This window comes from Colias croceus, chromosome 19 (assembly GCF_905220415.1).
Source record: "Colias croceus chromosome 19, ilColCroc2.1".
NCBI lineage: Eukaryota > Metazoa > Arthropoda > Insecta > Lepidoptera > Pieridae > Colias > Colias croceus.
The window spans coordinates 7,499,911-7,523,683 of NC_059555.1; the positions used below are offsets into that span (position 1 = coordinate 7,499,911).

At 36.3% G+C, this 23,773-nt stretch overlaps 1 protein-coding gene across 2 annotated transcripts in view; it reads left to right on the top strand.

The window, feature by feature from the left end:
- LOC123700570 (cytospin-A-like) overlaps nucleotides 1–23,773 on the top strand; it is a 62,331-nt gene that overhangs the window by 25,765 nt on the left and 12,793 nt on the right. For both annotated transcript variants that reach the window (XM_045647825.1, XM_045647826.1), the window contains exons 5-17: nucleotides 13,778–14,159; nucleotides 14,615–14,770; nucleotides 15,247–15,429; nucleotides 15,578–15,702; nucleotides 15,967–15,990; nucleotides 16,319–16,478; nucleotides 16,669–16,764; nucleotides 17,030–17,154; nucleotides 17,704–17,845; nucleotides 19,087–19,263; nucleotides 20,430–20,561; nucleotides 20,996–21,133; nucleotides 23,446–23,608. In XM_045647825.1, the coding sequence (XP_045503781.1) occupies nucleotides 13,778–14,159; nucleotides 14,615–14,770; nucleotides 15,247–15,429; nucleotides 15,578–15,702; nucleotides 15,967–15,990; nucleotides 16,319–16,478; nucleotides 16,669–16,764; nucleotides 17,030–17,154; nucleotides 17,704–17,845; nucleotides 19,087–19,263; nucleotides 20,430–20,561; nucleotides 20,996–21,133; nucleotides 23,446–23,608 (2,003 nt within the window). The remainder of the gene's footprint in view (nucleotides 1–13,777; nucleotides 14,160–14,614; nucleotides 14,771–15,246; nucleotides 15,430–15,577; nucleotides 15,703–15,966; nucleotides 15,991–16,318; nucleotides 16,479–16,668; nucleotides 16,765–17,029; nucleotides 17,155–17,703; nucleotides 17,846–19,086; nucleotides 19,264–20,429; nucleotides 20,562–20,995; nucleotides 21,134–23,445; nucleotides 23,609–23,773) is intronic.

Below are 23,773 nucleotides of genomic sequence, written 5' to 3' on the forward strand. Positions count from 1 at the left end.
GCTTCTTGAAAATTGAAATGCGCCAGTAAAACATGGATATAGAAATATTGGTAAATGAATTCCCTCTGTTTACAATATCTTTTAGAAATCTAAAGAAAACATTTGTCGTTTGCATTAATTATCAAGTAGTTTGTATTCTGCATAAAATATCGGTTGGTCGCATCTTCTGAGATACAGTTTACATTAGTTCAAGAGATGGACTTCCTAATTTCCTAAGCCCTCAAAAATTGTATAATGAATAAATGATATACAGCACTACATAAACATATATGTAGTTAGAATGTAGCATTATTATTACCTCATGTTGCAAAATAATCAATTTCTAACACAACTCTTTCAATGATAATATCATCGAGTGGAATGCTTCAGATAATCCGTTACTGATCCGAAGATGATCCTTCCTTAATCGGCTTTATATATCACGTATGGATATTTATTACAATGTAGTTATTTTTACAGAGATTCGTAAATTGGATAAAACTATTTTGTTGCAGAATGTGATTAGGTACATAGTTAATAATACGGGTATTCGCTTAGTAATGAGTTTTTAAGCAACGGTTTGATCATCCTTTGGTATCTGATTTAGGTTTCGGTATCTATAACTGTATAGAAATCTGATTTGGCATTTTGTATTATTCCTCAAAAGTGTTGTAGATCACATGATAGATTGTTCTGATAAAAATGTCAAAAAGTAGTCGCATTCAAATTATGCATATTTTGTTAAAATTTTTGCTCGTGGCCAAAATCTCGTATTCCTAAATTAACATGGAACATACAAATAAATCAACGATATTGAACGTTCACCAGCAAAACTTCCGAATAAAATTTCCACGAATCTTACTGTCCCAGGAGTACAACGTCTACACTTTTAATGAAAAATGTGATTCTTTATAATTGTTATTAATTAATTTTTAAAAATTTCACAGAACATTAAAACAATAACATATTCTTGCGTCACTGTGAAAACAAGTTGCAGTTTCCTTCCATTGTTTGCGATGATTGTCGTGCGAAAATACGTGATATTACCTAAGTTAAATATAATTTTGTGTAATATTTTGCCATTTTTTACAACGTTTCGCTTGACTTTCTTCAAGATGGCTTTCTTGATGAGTCTTTTTAGTGGACTTTTACTAGATATTAATTCTGTTTTGGTTGTTGTTAATAAAAATATATTGCACGGACGTATAATTCGTATCTTAAATGCCACAACCTGATAGTTATAAATACATTCTCTTTAACTTATGATAATCTCACTAAGAGGCACTGAGGTAGTTTTCATTCAGATTCAATAAAGAAATTTGATATCAATATCCTAAACATTTATATTGTTTACTTATCTCTCTTTCCTAGATAGACGTGTAAGCTTGTTAACTACTAAGAAAGAAAGTTGGACGTTCATGCAAAGATTTTTCAAATCACCGTATGAAGGTTAAAAGCCAACGAACAGGTATTTATCGGTGTCAAAATCAATATCGCGTGTTATGTGTTATAGACCTTACCGCAGGAATGTTGCTTCAATCAAACGCTTTTAACATTATATTAATTATTTTGATTAAGGCTCTTAATTGGTTAAGGCTTGGGTGTCACTACAAAGAGGGCGCCCAGTGTTTTGGTAAAATAACTTAGACATTTGAACGCCATTACATACCTGCTATATTTAATATACGTTAATAATTTAATAAAGCTACGTTTAAATCCTTAGTGACTCTCTACTACAGTGCTCAGCCATTTGGTAGTATTACTAAGATATATTTTGAAAGGCAAACATACTTAGTACTTACTACATTCTTAGTAATAAAGTTTTTTCAAACCATTGATGACTCTCTTATCTTTATCTGAGCTGTGAAGTATCGTCGATACGTTCTAGGTATTCTTCCAATGTATGAAAAAGTCACTTAAAAGTAGAAGTTGATTTTATGGATTGGGTCCTGTGCTAATTTAATACAGATATGTAGATAGCTTGGCACGAGTAGTTATTGTTTCACTTGAAATCCAACATGTTTCAAATGTTTAGTATGGTTTAAATGCACATAAACAGTTTATGTATATATTTCAGATACGTTAGGTTAATTGCGGAATGCGTGGAAATACCAAAAATCTGGTTTGCATGTAGGTTGGGAATTCTGTGTAAGCAAGCAATCCAATACCTAACATTTCAGCTTCTACCCGCATTCTTCACTGGGGAAAAGCGATAAAAACGTAGTCTCATTTAGATCCGATCTTCGATCATCTAATCTGAGAAACTTTTGCGTTTAGCAAGTACCTAACCTCTTTAAGAAATGTAATTTCTTCTAAGTAATCAAATGATAATATAACTAGTTAAATATTTCAAATATCCTAAGTAATATATTATTGTCTATTTAATATTATTATTCCACAGCAGGTTACATACTTTTTTTCGCACACAAATCTTAGACCAATTTTATAAACATTGTTATGCTCGATTGAATCGATCTTTTATAAAGTACGCCGATAAATCATAACGGAATTATAATCCGCATGACATAAAAGTAACTGGCCTACTGAACTAAAGATTCGAATGTACTAAAAAATGTAATGTAAGCCACATAGGGCTGTAGCTAGCTCACCGCGGCCATGACTGGTCATTCACCCATGCAATCCTAGGGTTACCATCGTTCAATGACGATTGATTTATTTGTTTTGGAAATGCCTTTTATTGGATTAAAATTGTGTATTTCCAATTGTGTTTTAGTACATTGTAAACGGTTACAGGCTGCAGATTAGCCATGTATATCATTATGTAGATTACTGATTTAAGAGTTGTTATGTTAATAAAAGTATTCAATTTCAATTAAAATTATTTGATATTATAATATGGTATTCGTATTATTTTGGCTCTCATCAAGGCTAGTTGTAAATCCATAATTGAACTTGATACTGAATAGTACTATAAAAATATATGTCGTAGGTGGATGGTAGTTACCCATAAGTTGTTAAAGACCCAATCAATGTCAATATAAGCTCTTGAGAACACTTGTTCTGACCTTTTATACTTATTTGTTCAACCGTTATGGTCCTCTAAGTGTAATTAGATTTATTGAAATTAATCTATATTTAACTGAGCTAAAATTAGATTATAGATTGAGGGCCACATTCTATTAATTTGTTTTATAAGATTAGCCTTGCATAATTACTCATTAAGTACCTAGGCGTCGGTATTTATTCAAGTCTATAAAGGCGTTTAATTAAATTCTGATTGGTCTGTGTGTACTTTCTGTTGATCTTAAGCATATTCAACGTAGGTACCTAAATCATGCAAAAAACAATTGCAATAGGAGGTGTGATTTAATCTTGCAGATACATGTTCTTTAATATCAATAGCATAGAACAATGATATTATATATAGAAACAAGAGGATAGAATAATAACTGTATAAACGGTTTTATTGATGACCTGTACTCTTGTACTAAACTACTTTAAGATACCAAAATCACGATTATAACAAATCACTACGAAAAGTATCAGCTATCGTTGAACGACTCACGATTCTCGACTTTCCGAGAAATCTTACCAACTTTATGCAACAAAAAAACTAATAAAATAGATGCTTAGGTACCTACTTGCTATGTGCCAATCGAGTTGAAGAAAATTACATTACAAGCGTTTAGCGTAATTAAATTGATGCCGATATTTTATCTGTTGTAGCCTATGGGTCTTTATTTGGGAACCAATTCAAAAAGTGTAAAGATATAATTTTATCTTAAATAGGCGGATGTAAATCTATACTAATATTATACAGCTGAAGAGTTTGTTTGTTTGTTTGAACGCGCTAATCTCGGGAACTTCTGGTCCGATTTGAAAAATTCTTTCGGTGTTAGATAGCTCATTTATCGACGAAGGCTATAGGCTATAGACCATCACGCTACGACCACGGACCAATGTACATTATCTTATTTTGCTCGATGGTTCTATCTATCTTTAGACATGAGGACGCAACAAGTACTTATAGCGACACAACAAGTAAAGCTCCGTTTATGAATTACAATTGAAATGAATGAATGAATAGGACAGAATATCCTAATGACTTTATAATAATGCATACCTATAAGAGCATTGTGAATTGTCGTTCAAAGAGATGAAATAGATCAATGCAATATTGTATATGAATTATGATAACTCATTGTACACAATTTGTGTCCGTATTATAACTGTATTAGAACGAAATAAAATACCAACCCATTTATTTACTCGTAAACATTGTATAAATGGAATGTGCAAATTTTATTTGAGCAAAATAGCATGTTTATTAATGACACCTGTGCCGTATCTTCAACGTTATAAGGAAGATAATGATGATTTCGTTTCTGCGAATTGTTATTATCTCGATGGAAGTATAATTATTACACTTAATCCAATATAAATAATACTATAAATCCCTACTAAAATATTTAAATACGGCCGAAGCTCGAAAGAGGGTATTTGATAAAAATTTCCACCTTCATAGCAAGTGCACAATTTTCTTTATTTAGATTTATTGCTTAGTTAGAATTTTAAATAAGTTTGTATTCTTAATTCATAAATATTCCAATGTTATAAATTTGGCCTCTTTGTAAACATCTCCAGTCCAGATGGGTAGCCAGTAAAAACAAAACACAAGAAAACAAGCCTCAATACACAAGTGTGTTTATAATTTGCAATGCGACGCAAGTGAGCCTAAAAATAAACACATAGACAGACGGTTAACTGTTGTTTCATTGTTTTTTTTAGACGGGTTTACTTTCAACTTGGGCTGAATAACCTTGATACGCCTATAGATATCAAAATGTTTCTACCATATATAGAAACATGCCATAAAATTATGTCCGCAATATGCATATAATTATGGCGACCCTACAGCCCATAGAACCTCAAATCTTAGTTTCCCCTTGGTGGTAATTTGTATATTATGATATTTTTATTACGTATATCAGACATCAAAGTTTAAGTGCAATCCTTTTTATTACTTTTGATTGCCGGTATAGAAACGTGGTCACAGAATTTACTGACAGATGTGTATATGAACACCATCAAATATTATGGTGCCTAAATACAAATTCTAACTGCGAGATTCTCTTTTGAGAATCTCGCAGTTAGAATTTTTATTTGCAATATTTTTATTGAATCAATCTCTTGTTTGCATTCAGTTCAGATATAGATGTATCTTTTATTTTTTGCAAAAAATTCCAATGGCTCAGAGTAAATATTCTCCTCTATTTCGATGCTAATGGTAGCATGCAGATAAATAACAATAATGGGATTCACCGTGCAAGGGGAATTTATTCTCAGAATCGGATGCATGGCAATCTATCGCTTAAATACACCGGGGTGCGGTAATAGGCGCCGTTATTTGCGTGCGGGGGAGGGGACTATGTTACTGTGTGAGCAATTGAATAGGGGATTGTGCTAAGAGCAATAAACCGGATTGTGGCTAAAATGACGTTTGACGTCCGCTGTCTCGTTCAAATTTGGAATTTTGATTGGCGGGTTTTGTTTTTTTTTTAACTGTCAAACAGCGGGGGCAAAGGAAATTAAACTGTGATTGTATTTTGATAGCAAACGAGGGTTCAATAATTTGAAATGTTTGTTGTGTAATGTTTTTATACCTATGCTAAAAAAATGATTGATTTATTTTTTGTTTGAAATATCTGTGAAATTTCAAGATGAATCTTCTAGCGTAGAGTGAACCGTTACCTACCTGCTAGGGAAGCGCCGAGCGCGTAACATCTGAGGCCACATCAGCTTTCCATCAGGCGAGACTGTGGTATGCGCTTCCCTGTCTACAATAAAAAAAAAACAAGATATTGTACATATTGCCCGATTGCAGCGAAATTAAAAAAAATAATCCAAAAAATTTTTACTCTATCATGTCTCTATTAAGGACGATGTTTCCACTGCTGTTACTTTTTAATAACTCCTGCATAATAACACATACAATTAAATTCTAATTACATGCGAACATAAAGTACATATAGATTTACAACACTAAGCGGTATAGGTATAAATTATTATGACAAGCGTACCACACGTGTCTCAAACATAATAATATGTAGTTATGTGATATTACATTTATCTGATAATTAAGATTGGACTCGTTTGTTCTGCTTCTATGTACTAACACATCGCTGATTGTTAATTTTTATTGATATATTTTAAAGTTTTAATCCATTTTAGCAATAAAGGTTTAAGCAAATTTTTCACGTCATTAAATTGAGGTTCTTTCTTTAATCTAGATATGAAGAAAATAACCTTTTCTTTACCCTTTCCCTACGTTACCTAGAAATAATTCGTTTTATATTTGAGAATTAATTTATACAATTTGTCCAGTAGAGTCTCCGTACAAAATTAGTTTTGAACATGACTAAGTAGGTGTACAAGGAAAACAACAATCAATCAAATGATGTACACAGTACAACAAATAGGAACGTATGTATGTATGTATTAACTATTAATGACGCAAATGTGTTATTTAAGGACGCTATAACGTATTTTTACAAAAACACGCTGTTTTTCGGTACCATTTTAACTTAAAGCATTTACACGTGAGAACATAGTAATATCTTAATTTAAAGATAATATATTCAGCTCTACGTTCATCTTATAAAAATTGTACGACGTCATACAAAATTGTCGCTGAAATACGTTTTTTCCATCACAATAAACGCATAAAATGCAAAAAAATGGGGTCTAAACCGGTACCATTTTAGGAAAATTAAGAGCCTAATCTATCTTCTTAACTATATCTTATTGAGGGATATATAGTCCTTTATATATGGTGTAATTTTTATGAATCTAAATCAAAATTTTATTTCAATAATGAGCTAAATTAAAAATACTTGTCGATTTCTTCATACATTTTGTTCTCGCGGTTCGTCAGACCGCGCCAAAGGACCGCGCTCAGAAGCGCTCTTGGAAGGACGGGTGTATCGCTCCTCGTGCCAAAAATAAAAACGAAATAAAAAAGATTATTGTGCGTGCACTGTCTTTTTCGTGATTTGAAATATTTGATACTTTATATGAATAAAGTTCTGTTTAAGTTTCATATTCCAATTATTTGTAATTTAAAATTATGTTTTTAAAATTACCTTGCCTGAGATCCTCTTTTTTATGGGTTGTTGAATAGATTGGTGGGGTAAAACAATTCAAGATGGCGTCGACGAAAATTTGGCTTTTTTTCGTGATGGGTGTCATTTTCATAGTTTTTGGGGTAGCTATTACCGAATATGAGGTCAAAACTGAAATCCAAGATGGCGCCGACGAAAATTTTACATCTTTTCGTCATAGGTATCATTTTCATGGTTTTTGGGGTAGCTATTAACGAATATGAGGTCAAAACTATAATCCAAGATGGCGCCGACAAAAAATTTACATCTTTTCGTCATGGGTGTCATTTTCATGGTTTTTGGGGTAGCTATTAACCAATATGAGGTCAAAACTGAAATCCAAGATGGTGCCGACGAAAATTTTACATCTTTTCGTCATGGGTGTCATTTTCATGGTTTTTGGGGTAGCTATTAACGAATATGAGGTCAAAACTATAATCCAAGATGGCGCCGACGAAAATTTTACATCTTTTCGTCATAGGTGTCATTTTCATGGTTTTTGGGGTAGCTATTAACGAATATGAGGTCAAAACTATAATCCAAGATGGCGCCGACAAAAATTTTACATCTTTTCGTCATGGGTGTCATTTTCATGGTTTTTGGGGTAGCTATTAACCAATATGAGGTCAAAACTGAAATCCAAGATGGCGCCGACGAAAATTTTACATCTTTTTTTGTCATGGGTGTCATTTTCATGGTTTTTGGGGTAGCTATTAACGAATATGAGGTCAAAACTATAATCCAAGATGGCGCCGACAAAAATTTTACATCTTTTCGTCATGGGTGTCATTGTCATGGTTTTTGGGGTAGCTATTAACCAATTTGAAGTCAAAACAAAAATCCAAGATGGCGCCGACGAAAAATTTGACATCTTTTCATCATGGGTGTCATTTTCATGGTTTTTGGGATAGCTATTAACGAATATGAGGTCAAAACTATAATCCAAGATGGCGCTGACGAAAATTTGACATTTTTCGTGATGGGTGTCATTTTCATGGTTTTTGGGGTAGCTATTAACGAATATGAGGTCAAAACTAAAATCCAAGATGGTCGTCGAATTTCAAGATGGCGTCATGGTAATACTGTCGCGTTATGGAGCAAGGCGGCGATTTTGGTATCTATGAATCTCGCCCAAGAAGTTTCACTCCTGACACGTTTTCTCGGCACACACGTTCTTTTTTATTTTATTCTCTTTGTTTAAATGTTTTAGATAAACTTTTTTTTAAATAAAGTTTAGCGAATATATTTAAAGAATATATTTAAAGTTAATAATATCTGTCAGAATATTAACATTATTGCCACAGAGTTGCGTTTTATATTAAATTTCTAAATATGCATTTCAATGTTCTTTAAAATTGTTTTTTTTTAAGACTTTCTACAAAACTGTGGTTGTTAACGTTTTTGTTATTTTATTTAAGTTTACTTTAAAGGAGTAAGAAAAATATACCTAATTATCGACGGTTACATTGGGGATTTGGTAATAGCTGTCTCAAAAACTTTGAAAATGACACCCATGCCGAAAAGATGTAAAGTTTCGTCGACACCATCTTCGATTTTAGTTTTGACCTCATGTTGGTTAATAGCTACCCCAAAAACCATGAAAATGACACCAGTGTCGAAAAGATGTAAAATTTTCGTCGGCGCCATCTTGGATTTTAGTTTTGACCTCATATTGGTTAATAGATACCCCAATAACCATGAAAATGACACCCATGACGAAAATATGTAAAATTTTCGTCGGCGCCATCTTGGATTTTAGTTTTGACCTCATATTGGTTAATAGCTACCCCAATAACCATGAAAATGACATCCATGAAGAAAATATATAAAATTTTTGTCGGCGCCATCTTGGATTTTAGTTTTGACCTCATATTCGTTAATAGTTACCCCAATAACCATGAAAATGACACCCATGAAGAAAATATATAAAATTTTTGTCGGCGCCATCTTGGATTTTAGTTTTGACCTCATATTGGTTAATAGCTACCCCAAAAACCATGAAAATGACACCCGTGACGAAATGATGTCAAATTGTCGTCGGCGCCATTTTGGATTTTAGATTTGACCTCATATTGATTAATAGCGACTCCAACTCCTTGAAAATGACACCCATGACGAAAAGATTTCAAATTTTCGTCGGCGCCATCTTGGATTTTAGTTTTGACCTCATATTGGTTAATAGCTACCCCAAAAACCACCCACATTTGCAAATGTGTTTGCTACTTAGGAAAAGTTCAGATTTAAAGATATAGGTAATGTGAATGTGTGGTAACGAATTTAATTTATTTCATTCCGACTGTTTCTCGAAATAACATACATTTACTAAGAATTGCATACAATGCCGGGTTTAATATATTGGCGGTAACATAATATTATGTTTTCTTAAAAAAGTATTTTATACATTTCTTAAAAAGCTTCGATATTGTATCTATACATATAATAAAATCGTAGGAAAGTCAAAACTGTACACTGAATATTTTTTTAAAAGAATACATAATCCATGATCTATAATCGATATAGAAGCCAAAAACTTAGTTTTTAGAATTTTTGTCTGTTTGTCGGTTTGTCTGTTTGTCGGTTTGTCTGTTTGTCTGTTTGTCTGTTTGTCTGTATATTTGTCCGAGCTAATCTCGAAAAGTACCGCATAGATTGACTTCAAATTTTGCATGAATATTACTAACAGGTCGGGTGAGGCTTTTATATACACATTATCATGCTATCACCTCCGGGGAAGGAGCTGTGAACCTTTATTTTTCTAACGTATTCCGTGTATTACACAGCGTACAATCTAAAGACTCATGTTTAAATGTTGTTTTTGGGTAAGCCACGCTATTATCTAGCTTTACACTATAAAAATTACGTCATTTACGTAATTTTGGCAGAGAAACAGTTTAATGAATCTTAGTAGCATAAAGACAAATTTGAAACAGCGCCATCTATGAGACTTCATTAAAATCAAATCAATTTACATATTTAACGCTTCTTGCAAATTTATAATTAAAAATTAAATAATATGATGTTGGTGGGGTTTTTAATTGTACTTATTTATTTAACTTTTTAACCCATGTCTTCCCAGAGTCCACTTCAGGTGCTTATATTTTATGTGAATATACTAAATAAAATTTTAAAAGTGAGGGTAATTATTTGATGTCAAACAAGACACCATTAACAGTTAATTGTGACATTTTAAAAAATCCTTCTTGCGTTCCCACAAAAGGTAAGTTGTAGCTTTTATATTTATTCTTTATACATAATTAATTATAGTGCAGCAGTGGTGGCTCAGTGGTGAGACCTTAGACTTCGAATCGATAAGTCCGTGGTTCGAGACCAGGCGAGCGCGTAGGAAATAAATTGATTTTTCAATTTATCTGCGCATGTTGTAACATCACCACTGCTCGAACGGTGAAGGAAAACATCGTGAGGAAACCGACATGTCGAAGAATTAAAAAGTTCGACGACATGTGTCATCCGCCAACACGCACTTGGCCAGCGCGGTGGATTATGGCCTGTACCCTCATAGGAGGCCCGTGTCCCAGCAGTGGGAACGTATATGGGCTGATGATGATGATGATGATGATGATGAATTAATTATATAGTTAGACTAATGTTTTTAAATTAGAATTGAAGTTACGACAAAATAAGAAAATGATAAAATTTTATTTTTATGTATAACTTTTACAAGACTATATTATACGCACAAAGAAGGTCACTTAAGTTCTTGATAGAATGATTTTATTTGTTAGTAGCTTTTTAATAAAATAAGGTAAAGTAATCTTTTCATTTTTTTATTTACAGATTCAATGTTCATAAAAAATTAACGATTTGCGTGAGGATGTAGTAGAAATAATTAGTATCCTGGCGCGTGGTCAATTGTTGACTAAAGTTAATTTCCAACGTATGGTACAATCATTGGAAGAATCTTGGGTAATTTTAGAGGATATTTTTCGGGAATGAGAAAAGGGGCAGCCAACCACGTATCAGCGTGCGTGCGTGAGAATCTACCTACGTTTTAGTACCAAAAAAATGTTATTTTGAAACGTAAATGTTGCACTCACAACTACTGTACAAGTATGATTTTTATTCGTGCTTTACTGTTATCTGATTGTTTTATTATCGTTATGGCTTTCGCGGTACAGATAGTACTGGGATCAGAGTACATATTATTTATCAATTTAATATACGTACCACACCAAGTAAAATATTTACAATCATCCCAAATGGATTAACACGGTATGTACATAAGGCGGTCTTATCGCTTACTAGCGATCTCTTCCAGACTGCCCAAGGTAAGAGATAAAGAATTATACTCATGATCCAGCAATTTTCAACCGAAAAAGAAGTTTTTCTGTAATTGGTAGTTGTTCCATTTATTTATTTTAAATACCTAATTTTACTATTATATTTGCCCATTTGCATTACATTCAGCTTCCATAAAACTTATAAAAATTTTATGTTTATTTCTGTCTTTATAAACTACTCTTTTTTAGATATAAATAACAAAAACAACTTTTTTATTAAAATTTAGTACCTTGGGAAGATATTATCTATGTGTTAATAGAACAATACATAATGGAAGTTATGTTACGATTTTATACAATGAAAATATGTAAAAAAATATTAGCAGGTGTAATTATTAAATTGATCCCGAACCCAAAACTGTAGTTAATTTTTTTTGTCATTTAGTGTTTAATTCATGTCAATTGGTTCATTAATAAAAAAAATATGATCATTTAAATAATCACGGCGAACATTTGCTAAGGCATTCATGTACAAGGTGTAATCGTTCAGTGTGCACAGGCGAATTTTTTTTTGTAAGTATTACAGATAACAAAAAACTTTAAACTGATATCGAAAGTACTTAACCTAATAATGGCCGTAAACATTTTTTTTTTAAATAAATCGAGAAATATAAAAAAAAATATCTTTAAACCCTTACATTAAGTACATATGAAATATGAATATCCCATATACATTTAATATGAAAGATTTTAGCTTTCTTTTTCTTTTTTTGGTTGTCTGCTTTAATTACTTCGCAAATTTGAAGTGGCATTTTCCACGCTTTTTCCTGGCATTTTCCGGGCAATTCCTCACGCATTTTCCGGGGATTTTCCAGGCATTTTCCACGCATTTTCCGGACCATTTCACGCATTTTCCGGATATTTTCCCGACATTTTCCGGACATTTTCCAGGCATTTTCCAGGCATTTTCCACGCTTTTCCCGGATATTTTCCAGACATTTTCCGAAGATTTTCCAGGCACTTTCCACGCTTTTCCCGGAGATTTTTACGCATTTTCCGGACATTTTCATGCATTTTCCGGATATTTTCCATATATTTCTCAGGCATTTCCCAGTCATTTTCCAGACATTTCCCTGACATTTTCCGGGAATTTTCCAGGCATTTTCCACGCCTTTTCCGGACATTTTCACGCATTTTTTGAATATTTTCCGGGCATTTTCTGGCCATCTCAGGCATTTTCCGGGGATTTCCAGGCATTTTCCACGCTTTTCCCGAACATTTTCACGCATTTTCCGGATATTTTCCGGGTATTTCCCGGACATTTTCAGACATTTTCCGGGGGATTTCCCAGATATTTTACAGGCATTTTCCGGATATCCCCGGAAAATGCCCCGGATTTCCGGAAAGTAAGTACGTAAGTTTTTTAGTTTAGATTAGTAATAAATTCTATAACAATTCTATGAATTGTTTATGGTAGTACGTGTTTATATAAATTTATATTATAGAGATCAAATTACGTGTTTACTAAATAATTGTATGTAAAGTAGTAACTACTATGCAGTCGCTATTCCACGCGGACGAAGTCGCGGGCACAGCTAGTACAATAATACAATTCATATTCAAATTGTTGTAAAATAGTCACACTTTTTTAAGTTGGTTGAATACACTAAAATACTTATAAGGATCGTACCTACTAATAATAGTAACAAAATGAATTTTTAAAGTTCCCAGTAATCTTCTGGAATCAATTTCAATAAAAATATAAAAAAAAATAATAATATCAAGTATGAAGATGGTCTATAAAATGGAATGCGCTATGTTTACGTCTTTTACGTGAGCGTGATGTTCCCGCGAACCACGTGGCGACGTTAGATACCTAAATTTGAGTAACGCAGATTTGTGACAGCGTCCTTAACAAGTAACAACTAAAACATAGCATTGCATGTAACGATATATGTACGTCTTTTCACTATCTACAAATGCATATTTTCCATTTTGCAGCGACATTGCATGATGTTTGATTGATTACTTCCTTGTAGAAAATATTAAGCAACTATCGCTACATAATAGCGTATATTAGTTTTGCTACGTTCCTTTGATTTTTTTTATTAATTAGGCAATTTTTCAACGCGTTAATTGCGAATACAAGTAAAAAAAAATAATTAAATGTAGGTTAGATTCTTCTATATTTATACGTCTTAAATAAATGTAACCACACTATTGTTATTTCGAACGTCATTGGCCCAAATGACTAAGTCGATCGCGACATAAATCATTTCAATTCTATAAACAGTGAACATCAAACAATACAAACACCTAACAATTCCGATCACGCATCGAACACAGTGACCGTTACGATATGCAAATACAATCGAACAGTAATACGAAAACGATGAACTAGACGTCCAAGATGATGAAGTTCAAATCATTGTTCCGTAGAGGACCCAGCCAGGGGAAACAGGAGTCGACCCTCAAGGGCGCTCCTTCCGTGTCCAGTCTCGACTCGAAGCACCACAAAGTCGCGCCAGCGAGAGACAAGGCGCTTAAAATATTCGGCTCCAAGGAGAAGTTGAATAAAGCGCACAAGAAGAAAGATTTGGGCAACAATAATGCCGTGCTCGAAGACCCTGAATTGAGAGAGGGTTTCGAATATGATGATGCGCAGGTCCGGCCCCATGACTATGGGAGCGCGGAAGAGCTGGGCTCTGGGTCGGTAGACGAGAGGGGATCGCAGGAGTGCATCAGTTTGCCGGTCAACTTGAATGCAGAACACATGCCTGGGTTTCAGGACGTCGAGCTGAGGCCTAGAGTTGCTTCTGAGGTAAGACTGCCCTTATTTCCTTACCTGACAATAAAATGTATTAAGACATTAGAGCGCTTTTACCTTAGCAATAAAAGAGGAATAAAATTTTATTGCCCCTCCGAGATCAACTAATGTAGACGTCTCAACTGATAAAATAATATCACTGTTTCAAACTTATCTTAATGGCAGTTTTGTTTGTTTTATCAATGTTGGTAGTCTCTGGATAATAAAAAAATTTAAGTCGACGAAAATACAGCCCATTTGTTTAAAATCTGTAGATAATTAGCAAATAACAATAAACTTATAATGGAATGCTTATGCGTAGCTTTAAGTTCATTGATTCTATTCAAAATTTAATAATCCTATTACATTTATTCATTATGTATTCTTGGTCGTTAACTGCACACTTCATCTAAACCTTTCAAACAAATCGTATCCACTGCAACTAAATTTAATCTGCCTCCAATATCCAGGCTTCTCTCACATCCGGGGTGCGTGAGATCGAAACCCTGCGGCGGGAACTGGAAGAGAGCACGATGGAGCGAGCTGCACTTCAGTCGCGCGTCGACGAGCTGCTGGAGAAGGCAAGCGAAGCGGACCGGCTGAGGGCGGAACTCGACAGACTGAAGGTAATGAGCAATGAGCTATGGATACGCGACGAATCGGATAACTGATTGGTTAGGTAAGTGTGATTTGTAACAAGGTTTTTGGATGAGTTGGTTACGCTGCCGTTTGATTGATTATTGTTGGTTTAATTTGTTTCGCGTTGTTTTAGTTACGTCATTATAAAAACATAATTTATTTTTGTCTGCTACAAAATTAGGGTATATTCAGTGATGTGCATACCTACTTTGAAAGACTTCTTCAAATATTATAACTCAGCCCCCGGAATCACAGACACAATAGAAAATCTATTGTGTCGTGGACCGATCGGGCCGCTGGGGGCTCAATGGGTTAATAGTGTGGATTGTAATATAGGCAAATTCTCCTATCCTACTTCTACACAACAACTACATTTATTGGGTTAAGCAACTATTACTAAATATTGCAGATTCTTCCCCTACTATAACGAAAAATGAAAACCAAATTTTTATATACCTTCCAGAGCCACGAAGCAGATCGCGAAGCAGCACTAGAACGGCTAGCAGATGAGAACGGAGCGCTACGAGCAAGGTTGCGGGGGGTCGCGCACTCCCCACTATCGGACAGTGAGAAGCGCCAGCTGCTGCTCGCGCCAGCGCCGAGGAGGATGCACTCGTCTGCACCGGCATCGATTGCTTTGGCTAATGTGAGTATTTTGAGATAGTGGGTGATGAAAGGAAAAAAAGAATATGGGGAGTAGGATTCCCATATACCTTATGCTCTAGCATTGACAGGCTCGTGTGAAAAGTATCAGTTATTTAAGTTTTTGAGTATTTTCTATTAATATTTTCCAGGGCGAGGGAGAGAACGGAGAAGCCAGTACGCCAGAATGGGACAAGCATTCGTCGTCTTCGTTAAGTGAAGTGTCCGTCGCCTGCCTACAGGATAGGATCTTGCAGATGGAGGAACATCACTATAGGTATGTTTTTGGAATATTGAATATGTGTTAGCTTCTGTTTCTAATTAATAATACTTTCTTGACAGTCTTTGTGCTTTTATATGTATGTAATTGATGAAAATCTATTAAGTACCCTCTCTATGGTTGAGGAAAAATTGGATACTACATACTTACAACTGTATTGTCTGTATTTATATTATCACCGTGTAGGAATCAACATGAAATATTATGATTTCTCATCAATATACGAGTACGAATTTTAAAATTTGTTTTTATTATTTTTAGTCTTTTGGACAATATTGAATTGTGGTGAGTCGTATAACGTTCCCTATAAAGTATATACAGGGTGTGTTGTGACGTCAGAACCTCTCACATCATAGTAGCAATGCCAAAATCCTATTGTTTATGTTTCTTAAGTACTCATGAACATGTTATTCAAAAAGTTCATTTTTTTCATATAAACATAGTAGAGTTGTAGAAAAAATCAAATCAATATGTTGTCTCAATTAAAAGCAGGCATTTTTTTTTATTCACATCATATTATAATATTATCATAGAAATCGAATATAACCTTTTCACGCAAAATATAATATAGGTAACAAATCATATCAAACTTATAATTAATTCAAATCCACAGCACAAGTGAAGAACTGCAAGCCACACTGGCCGAACTGGCCGACCTCCAATCTCAACTGGCCGACGCGCACGCCGACAACGAGCGGTTGGCCGACGAGAAACAAGTGCTCTTGGAGTCGCTTTGCCGACAAACCGAGAAATTGGAAGATAGTCGGACCAAGGTTAATATGGGTTTTTTATTGAACAAGGCTGTTGTAAAAATATAGAAAAAAAACGTATAAAAAATACAAAAAAAAAAATTAGAAACAATAATTAATTATTTTGAAAAAAAAATTATAGGTACATATTATTTTTTTTTATATAATTGCTTATACCTGTATTTATTCAAATTTAAACTTTATATTTTTTCAGGTCGATACACTCCAGGAACTGTTACTGAGAGAAGGCATCGAACCCGAAACTCTAGGACCCATCGACACCGATCAACAGTTGTTCGCTGTCCTTAAGGTATACAATTTTTATAAAACTAGGTTATTATTAAAAATATGTAATGAAGATTTGAAAGTGCTTCTAAAAGAAGTCTTTGAATAAATAAATGTTTGAGTTTGAATTTAGGTCTATTTTTTTTAACATGGAAAATTAAGCAAACATTGAAATAGCTTTGCAAAGATATAACAATGTCTTTCTATTTTTTTTATTAAAAAAAATATTATATTCTTTTTTTATTAAAAAAAAAATCACAAAAAAACATTTTTTTTATTCCAATCATCAGGTATCACAAGAAGAACGGCGGCTTCTGCTAAGCAAGCAAGAGCAGCTGGAAGCAGAGCTAGGAGAAGCGAGTACAGCGCTAAAAGAAAAGACCAAAGAAATAGAAACACTCAATGAGAGGATACGGTAAGAAACGTTTTTTACTTCAGAAAAAATAGTTTTAACTGTAGAAAAACTTTTTCTTGATTGTTCAAATATGTTGAAATACTTGTAAGATGTAAATGTATCATGTACCTTTAAGAATCATTGGGGTTTGTTTCTGAGCGCATAATCAACCTTCTCTACTGTACAAAGTGTTGAAAGGTTAATTTTCAATGACTGCAAGTCTGGAAATATTGGCCATGCCTATACGCGGTAGCTGGTTGCTGGTCGGCCAGTGCGTGCATTTGCGTATCTCGTGAAGGAAATAGTTGACCGCGCGATCTGGTTGATTAACACGGGGCATTCTCTGGCATTCAGTCAGTTCGTTGATTTTTTTTTTTTATGTCAGAGCAAGCAAAAGAGCAGGTGGGCCACCTGATGTTAAGTGGTCACCACCGCCCATAAACACTTGTAACACAAGGAGTGTTACAGCCTAGGGCTTTGCCGGCCTTTTATGGACAAATAAGTTTGAAAAGACAAATCGTTGATTGGTCTGTCTGTCAGTCACCATAAGATTTGTGTCACGTTGCGCAGGGCGCTGGAGGGCACGCTGGAGCGCGCGGAGGCGGAGCGCGCGCAGTGGGAGCACGAGGCGGGCGCCGCGCGCGAGGTGGCCGCCGCGCGCCAGCACCAGGTCGCCACGCTCTCCGACCTGCTGGACGCCGCCAAGGCCAAGGTGACTGCCCCAACCTGCTCCACTAGCACACTGCGCGAGGTGGCCGCCGCGCGCCAGCACCAGGTCGCCACGCTCTCCGACCTGCTGGACGCCGCCAAGGCCAAGGTGACTGCCCCAACCTGCTCCACTAGCACACTGCGCGAGGTGGCCGCCGCGCGCCAGCACCAGGTCGCCACGCTCTCCGACCTGCTGGACGCCGCCAAGGCCAAGGTGACTGCCCCAACCTGCTCCACTAGCACACTGCGCGAGGTGGCCGCCGCGCGCCAGCACCAGGTCGCCACGCTCTCCGACCTGCTGGACGCCGCCAAGGCCAAGGTGACTGCCCCAACCTGCTCCACTAGCACACTGCGCGAGGTGGCCGCCGCGCGCCAGCACCAGGTCGCCACGCTCTCCGACCTGCTGGACGCCGCCAAGGCCAAGGTGACTGCCCCAACCTGCTCCACTAGCACACTGCGCGAGGTGGCCGCCGCGCGCCAGCACCAGGTCGCCACGCTCTCCGACCTGCTGGACGCCGCCAAGGCCAAGGTGACTGCCCCAACCTGCTCCACTAGCACACTGCGCGAGGTGGCCGCCGCGCGCCAGCACCAGGTCGCCACGCTCTCCGACCTGCTGGACGCCGCCAAGGCCAAGGTGACTGCCCCAACCTGCTCCACTAGCACACTGCGCGAGGTGGCCGCCGCGCGCCAGCACCAGGTCGCCACGCTCTCCGACCTGCTGGACGCCGCCAAGGCCAAGGTGACTGCCCCAACCTGCTCCACTAGCACACTGCGCGAGGTGGCCGCCGCGCGCCAGCACCAGGTCGCCACGCTCTCCGACCTGCTGGACGCCGCCAAGGCCAAGGTGACTGCCCCAACCTGCTCCACTAGCACACTGCGCGAGGTGGCCGAGCGATAAACCAAAAGAAAAAATGGTTGTCTGTAAAGTCGGTTTACTGACGATAGATGAACGTGACAACGTCGCTTCTTTGTCGCTCGTTCCCCGCTCTCGCTTGCACTTCAAGCCTACACGGAACGCCTCAAAGCGAGGTAACGCCGCATGAGTCATGTTTTTTCGTGCGTGCAGCCGGCTCTATCGAATTATAAGACGTTGTCACGTCAAAAAATGGAAAAAATACCCCTTATACTTCAAAAAAATTTACACCACACATTCTTCTCATTATAAGAAAACATACTTCTTCATTCCATCCATTACAACCCATCATTCCCTACACTACACTCAATCTACTACTAATCGCTCCGCAGTTGGCGGGAGCAGCGGAAGGCGCAGCAGCCGCCGAAGCAGCCGCCACAGCAGCAGCGCGGCGCGAAGCAGAGGCCGCGTCTGCGCGCGCACACGCGCTGGCCGAGCGGCTCGCGCACGCGCAGCGGCAGCTCGATAGAGCGCACTCGGACGCGAGGAAGCTGCATGATGATGCACTGGTCAGTGGTAGTACTGCTTATTTAAATGCGAAAGCAGGTGCGGTCCCAGCCTGACATTTTGAGGGGGGGTCACGCGGCTGGAAAGGCAACCTCCCCCCCAATCGTACTCGCCAAATATCGAATTCAATAGAAGTATTAAGCAAAAACTTGAGAAATTTTATATATATATTTTTTTTACTTATTTTTAAATTTTACAAAGAAAAACCGGCCAAGTGCGGAAGCTGTTAGCTGCAAATTTTCGCAAATTTCGACATTTGCAAGGGATTAAAAAACAGGTTTAAACGGAACTTTATATGTACGAGCGACTCGGATTCGCACTTAGCCAGTTTTTTTTATATATTGTACAGTAAATTTTTTATCGAGTACGATTAGGGGGGGGGGGGGTCATGTCCCCCGTGACCACCCCCCTGGAACCGCGCCTGTGTGAAAGTGTGATTCTTTGTTTTTCTATCACGTCGCAACAGATCAATTTTATGGTATATTCGAGTCTGGAGATGGTTGGGAAGCTAGAGATTGACATAGGCTATTTCTTACCGGCTTGAAAGACTTTTATTGTAAACTGAATTTTCCTTAACAATTCAGTTTAAGGCCGTGGGCTAGTTCAACATAAGTTTTACTGATAATTTTTTTTTTAATTAAAATAATTGGTTGGTGTGATAATTTTAAAGACATTCACATACACATTTTACATTGTGTATGTAACTTCTCTGTATATGCTAGGTGATTGTAAATTAATGATATACAAGTTATTATTCACAAAAGAAGTTTAAAATAAAAATAACTTTGCATCACTGGTATCACTGGTGTATAAATATGAAAATGTAAAGAAGAATATGTACATGAAATAAAAAAATTCACACCAACAATAATTTACCAATTATAATTTTTAAACCGACTTCAAAAAAAGGAGGTTATCTATTCGGCCGGTATGTTTTTTTTATGTATGTACACCGATTACTCCGAGGTTTCTGAACCGATTTACGTGATTCTTTTTGTTCGATGCGGGAATCGGGATGGTGTCGAATTGGTCCCATAAAATTTTTATTCGTATAGGCCCAGTGGTTTTTATTTTATGAGCATTTTTGTCTGTATTTGTAAATGTTGCAAGTGCAAGTTTGAAGTAGGTTGTTTTTAACGCAGTTTTTTATTTTTTTTTATACCTACAGGTGTCACGCAACAACGCAAAATCAACAATATCCGAACTGGAGTTCCAGTTGGAACAACTTCGACAAGAGAAGGCCGCTTTACAAGGAGAACTGCAAACTTTGCAGGACAGCACAGCTGAGTTGCAAATACAGGTATGTGTTTTTTTTAGTACTTCAAAAACTGTTTGAAATATGTTTCAGTTTTTTTATGTTGGAGGTTAAGTAACTTTTTGCTATAGTTTTAACAAGACCGTATTTTGTGTATTGCCTCTTGACTGCATAGTATAAAACAAAGTCGCTGTCTTTGTCCCTATATTATGTCCTTATGTGTACTTAAATTTTTAAAACTAAGCAACGAATTTTGATGCGGTTTTTTTTAATAGATAGAGTGATTCAAGAGGAAGATTTGAGTATATAATTTATTAGGTTTAAGTCAACGCGGGCGAAGCCGCGCGTTTTTTCACAAATTACTATACTTAATACATTTGAAATTGTATTGTCTTTGTTTTTTCACCATTTTAATTTTAAGTTCTCGCTTTAATAACAGATTTTATAGTTCGACGAATAATTGAAAATGTTTTATTCAGGTGCAAGTAGCAACCGACGAGAAGCTAGCGCTGATGAGCCGAGCGGGCGAAGCCCTAGCGCGCGCTGCGGACCTCGAGCGGCAGCTGCAGGACGCGAGGGCGAAGTACGCGCAGTTGGCGCGGGACCGGGAGAGAGATGTGAGTATGGGGCCGTCCATTAATCACGTGATGTTGTTTTGGCATTTTTTAACTACCCCTAGATGATATATGAATAGATAAGGTATATCACGTGTATTTTTTCGTACCTGCAAAGCATCTAATTTTTTTTTTATATTTGTAAAACTAGCTTTCCGCCCGCGACTTCGCCCGCTTTGCCTATAGCTTAAAAAATAATATACTAAAACTTTACTCTTGAATCGCTCTATCGATTAAAAAAAAAACCGCATCAAAATCCGTTGCGTAGTTTTAAAGATTTAAGCATACAAAGGGACATAGGGACAGAGAAAGCGACTTTGTTTTATACTATGTAGTGATAATAGGCGAAAACGGGCGAAGTATAACTTTACGTAACGTACGTAAATTAAATCACGTACAGTAATCCAAAATTAATAATGCGCATGCAAATCTTCGCTGATTGTCGTATTTCCGAAGACACTCGAATCATTGAATCGTAAGAGCCCTAAACAACGAACTTGCATTTTACACCTTGTTCAAAAGAAATAGAAGTCAATTCACGGTCATACACAATCAAAAACAAATCGGGCGGTAGGTGACGGTAGCCTGTCAGTCAAAAAACTCCACAATCCGTCAGTTGTCTTTAAATATTGGTGGTGACTGCACGTGTTATCTCTGTGTGGAATAATATAGAGCAGCTATTACGTACCCTTCTTGGTTTTGTTTTTAAAGGTGAATTGAATTCATCGATGAAATGATTTACACAGGTGATGGCAGTATATTCCATTGAAAAGTTACATTTGGGGTTGCATTTCTTAGAGGACGCAATTTTATTTTTTTGATGTGTAGAGGGGGTTAGTGTGAAGCTATCACCAAGTTTGTGGGGTCGCCACCCTTGTCCCACGGCCGCCATCTTGAAAATAGCGGAACATATGGTTTATACGATATATCTCTTAAACTGTTTATCTGATAAAAAAAATTTGTTAACATTATTTGTTGCAAATTAAATTCTCTACAATTTTGGTCCAGTAACTTTTTGTCGTAGAACTATAAATAAAAAAGTTATAAGCGAAAATGTTCAGATAATAGAGATATTTATATTTTTAAATAAAACTTTTTTTTATCAAACTACGACAAAAAGTTACTGGACCAAAGTTGTAGAGAATTTAATTTGCAACAAATAATGTTAACAAATTTTTTTATCAGATAGTTTATGAGATATATCGTAAAAACCATTTCAACCACTATTTTCAAGATGGCGGCCGTGGGACAAGGGTGGCGACCCCACAAACTTGGTTTTAGCTTCACATTGAACCCCCCTACACATCCAAAAAATAAAATTGCGTCCTCTAAAAAATGCAAGGTTAGGCCAAAAAAATGTAACATTTCAATGGACTAGTAGGGAAAGTGAAAATGAAGAAGAGTTCCGATGTATCTAAAATGTCAGAAATAAAGATAATCCCTGATTTTGATTGTTTTTATTTTTTTTGTAATTGTCATAATATTGAAGAATGATCAGTATTGTAAATACTTTTGAACTGAGATTTTAATGATAAGATTTACATATATGTTTTAAATATAAACCTGTGTTTGAAAACCATACTTTATACAATATAAATTTTGTGTTGTTTTAACCTTCTTTACTTCCATCATTACACCAGCTTCAGTAAGACACTTTAAAAGTACTATAAAATTTTCCAAGTAAATCAATCCAACAAAGATAATATATTCGCAATCGTGGGGTTATACTCGCTATTTACTTACAAGGAATTATCGAAATAAAATCGTTACTTACCTACAAATACATATTAATCTCTTTTAGCACAAAACATATAATTTGACTAAATTATGCACGAAGAAAATGCATTTAACTGCTATAAATAGATATCATCTTCGGACGCTCCGAGAATATGACAGTTGCCGAACAGTGACGAAGATTTCTTTGCGCATTATTACTCTTGGAGTACTGTATACATTATACTTCTACGTACGAACGCTCTTCAAAATTATAGCTGTAATGTTACGACTGGAAATAATGTCCCCGAATTTGATAACACCTTAAAAAATAAAATGAGTGTGTGTACTTATGTACGCGCGTTAGAAGTTATACTTCTTTGGCGTATGGAAAATACTAGAATATACAACTTGAACGTAGTTATCAATTTTCATACCACCTAGAACTAACTTCATGCTGTTAAATTTAGGTGTCGGTGTGCGCGCGCATAGTAATAATATTACTCTCATCATTTTTCTCCATCGCGCCAAAAGAAGTATAACTTCAAAAATCTGGTTAAAAAAATAGATAGAACATCATCAATTTATTTAAAATTAACCAGGAAGCGGAATGGAAACAATTCCAAAGTGATCTCCTCATGACGGTCCGAGTTGCGAACGACTTCAAAACGGAAGCCCAAAGAGAGCTCGAAAGACTCGTCTCTGAAAACAAGATGGCGAGAGACCGTATACGACTCTTGGAGGATCAGATGCATTCGCTTAAAGGTAAGTCGTGTATGTAATGTTGCATGTAAATAGAACATTTAGATTTGGACTAGATTGTAATAAAAAAAGTTATTATTCAAGTTGAGGTCTTTGGCAAGTAGTGCGTGATTTTTCTTATAGTTTGACAGTTTTAGTTTATTCTGTTTATACCAGTAGTAAGTAGAT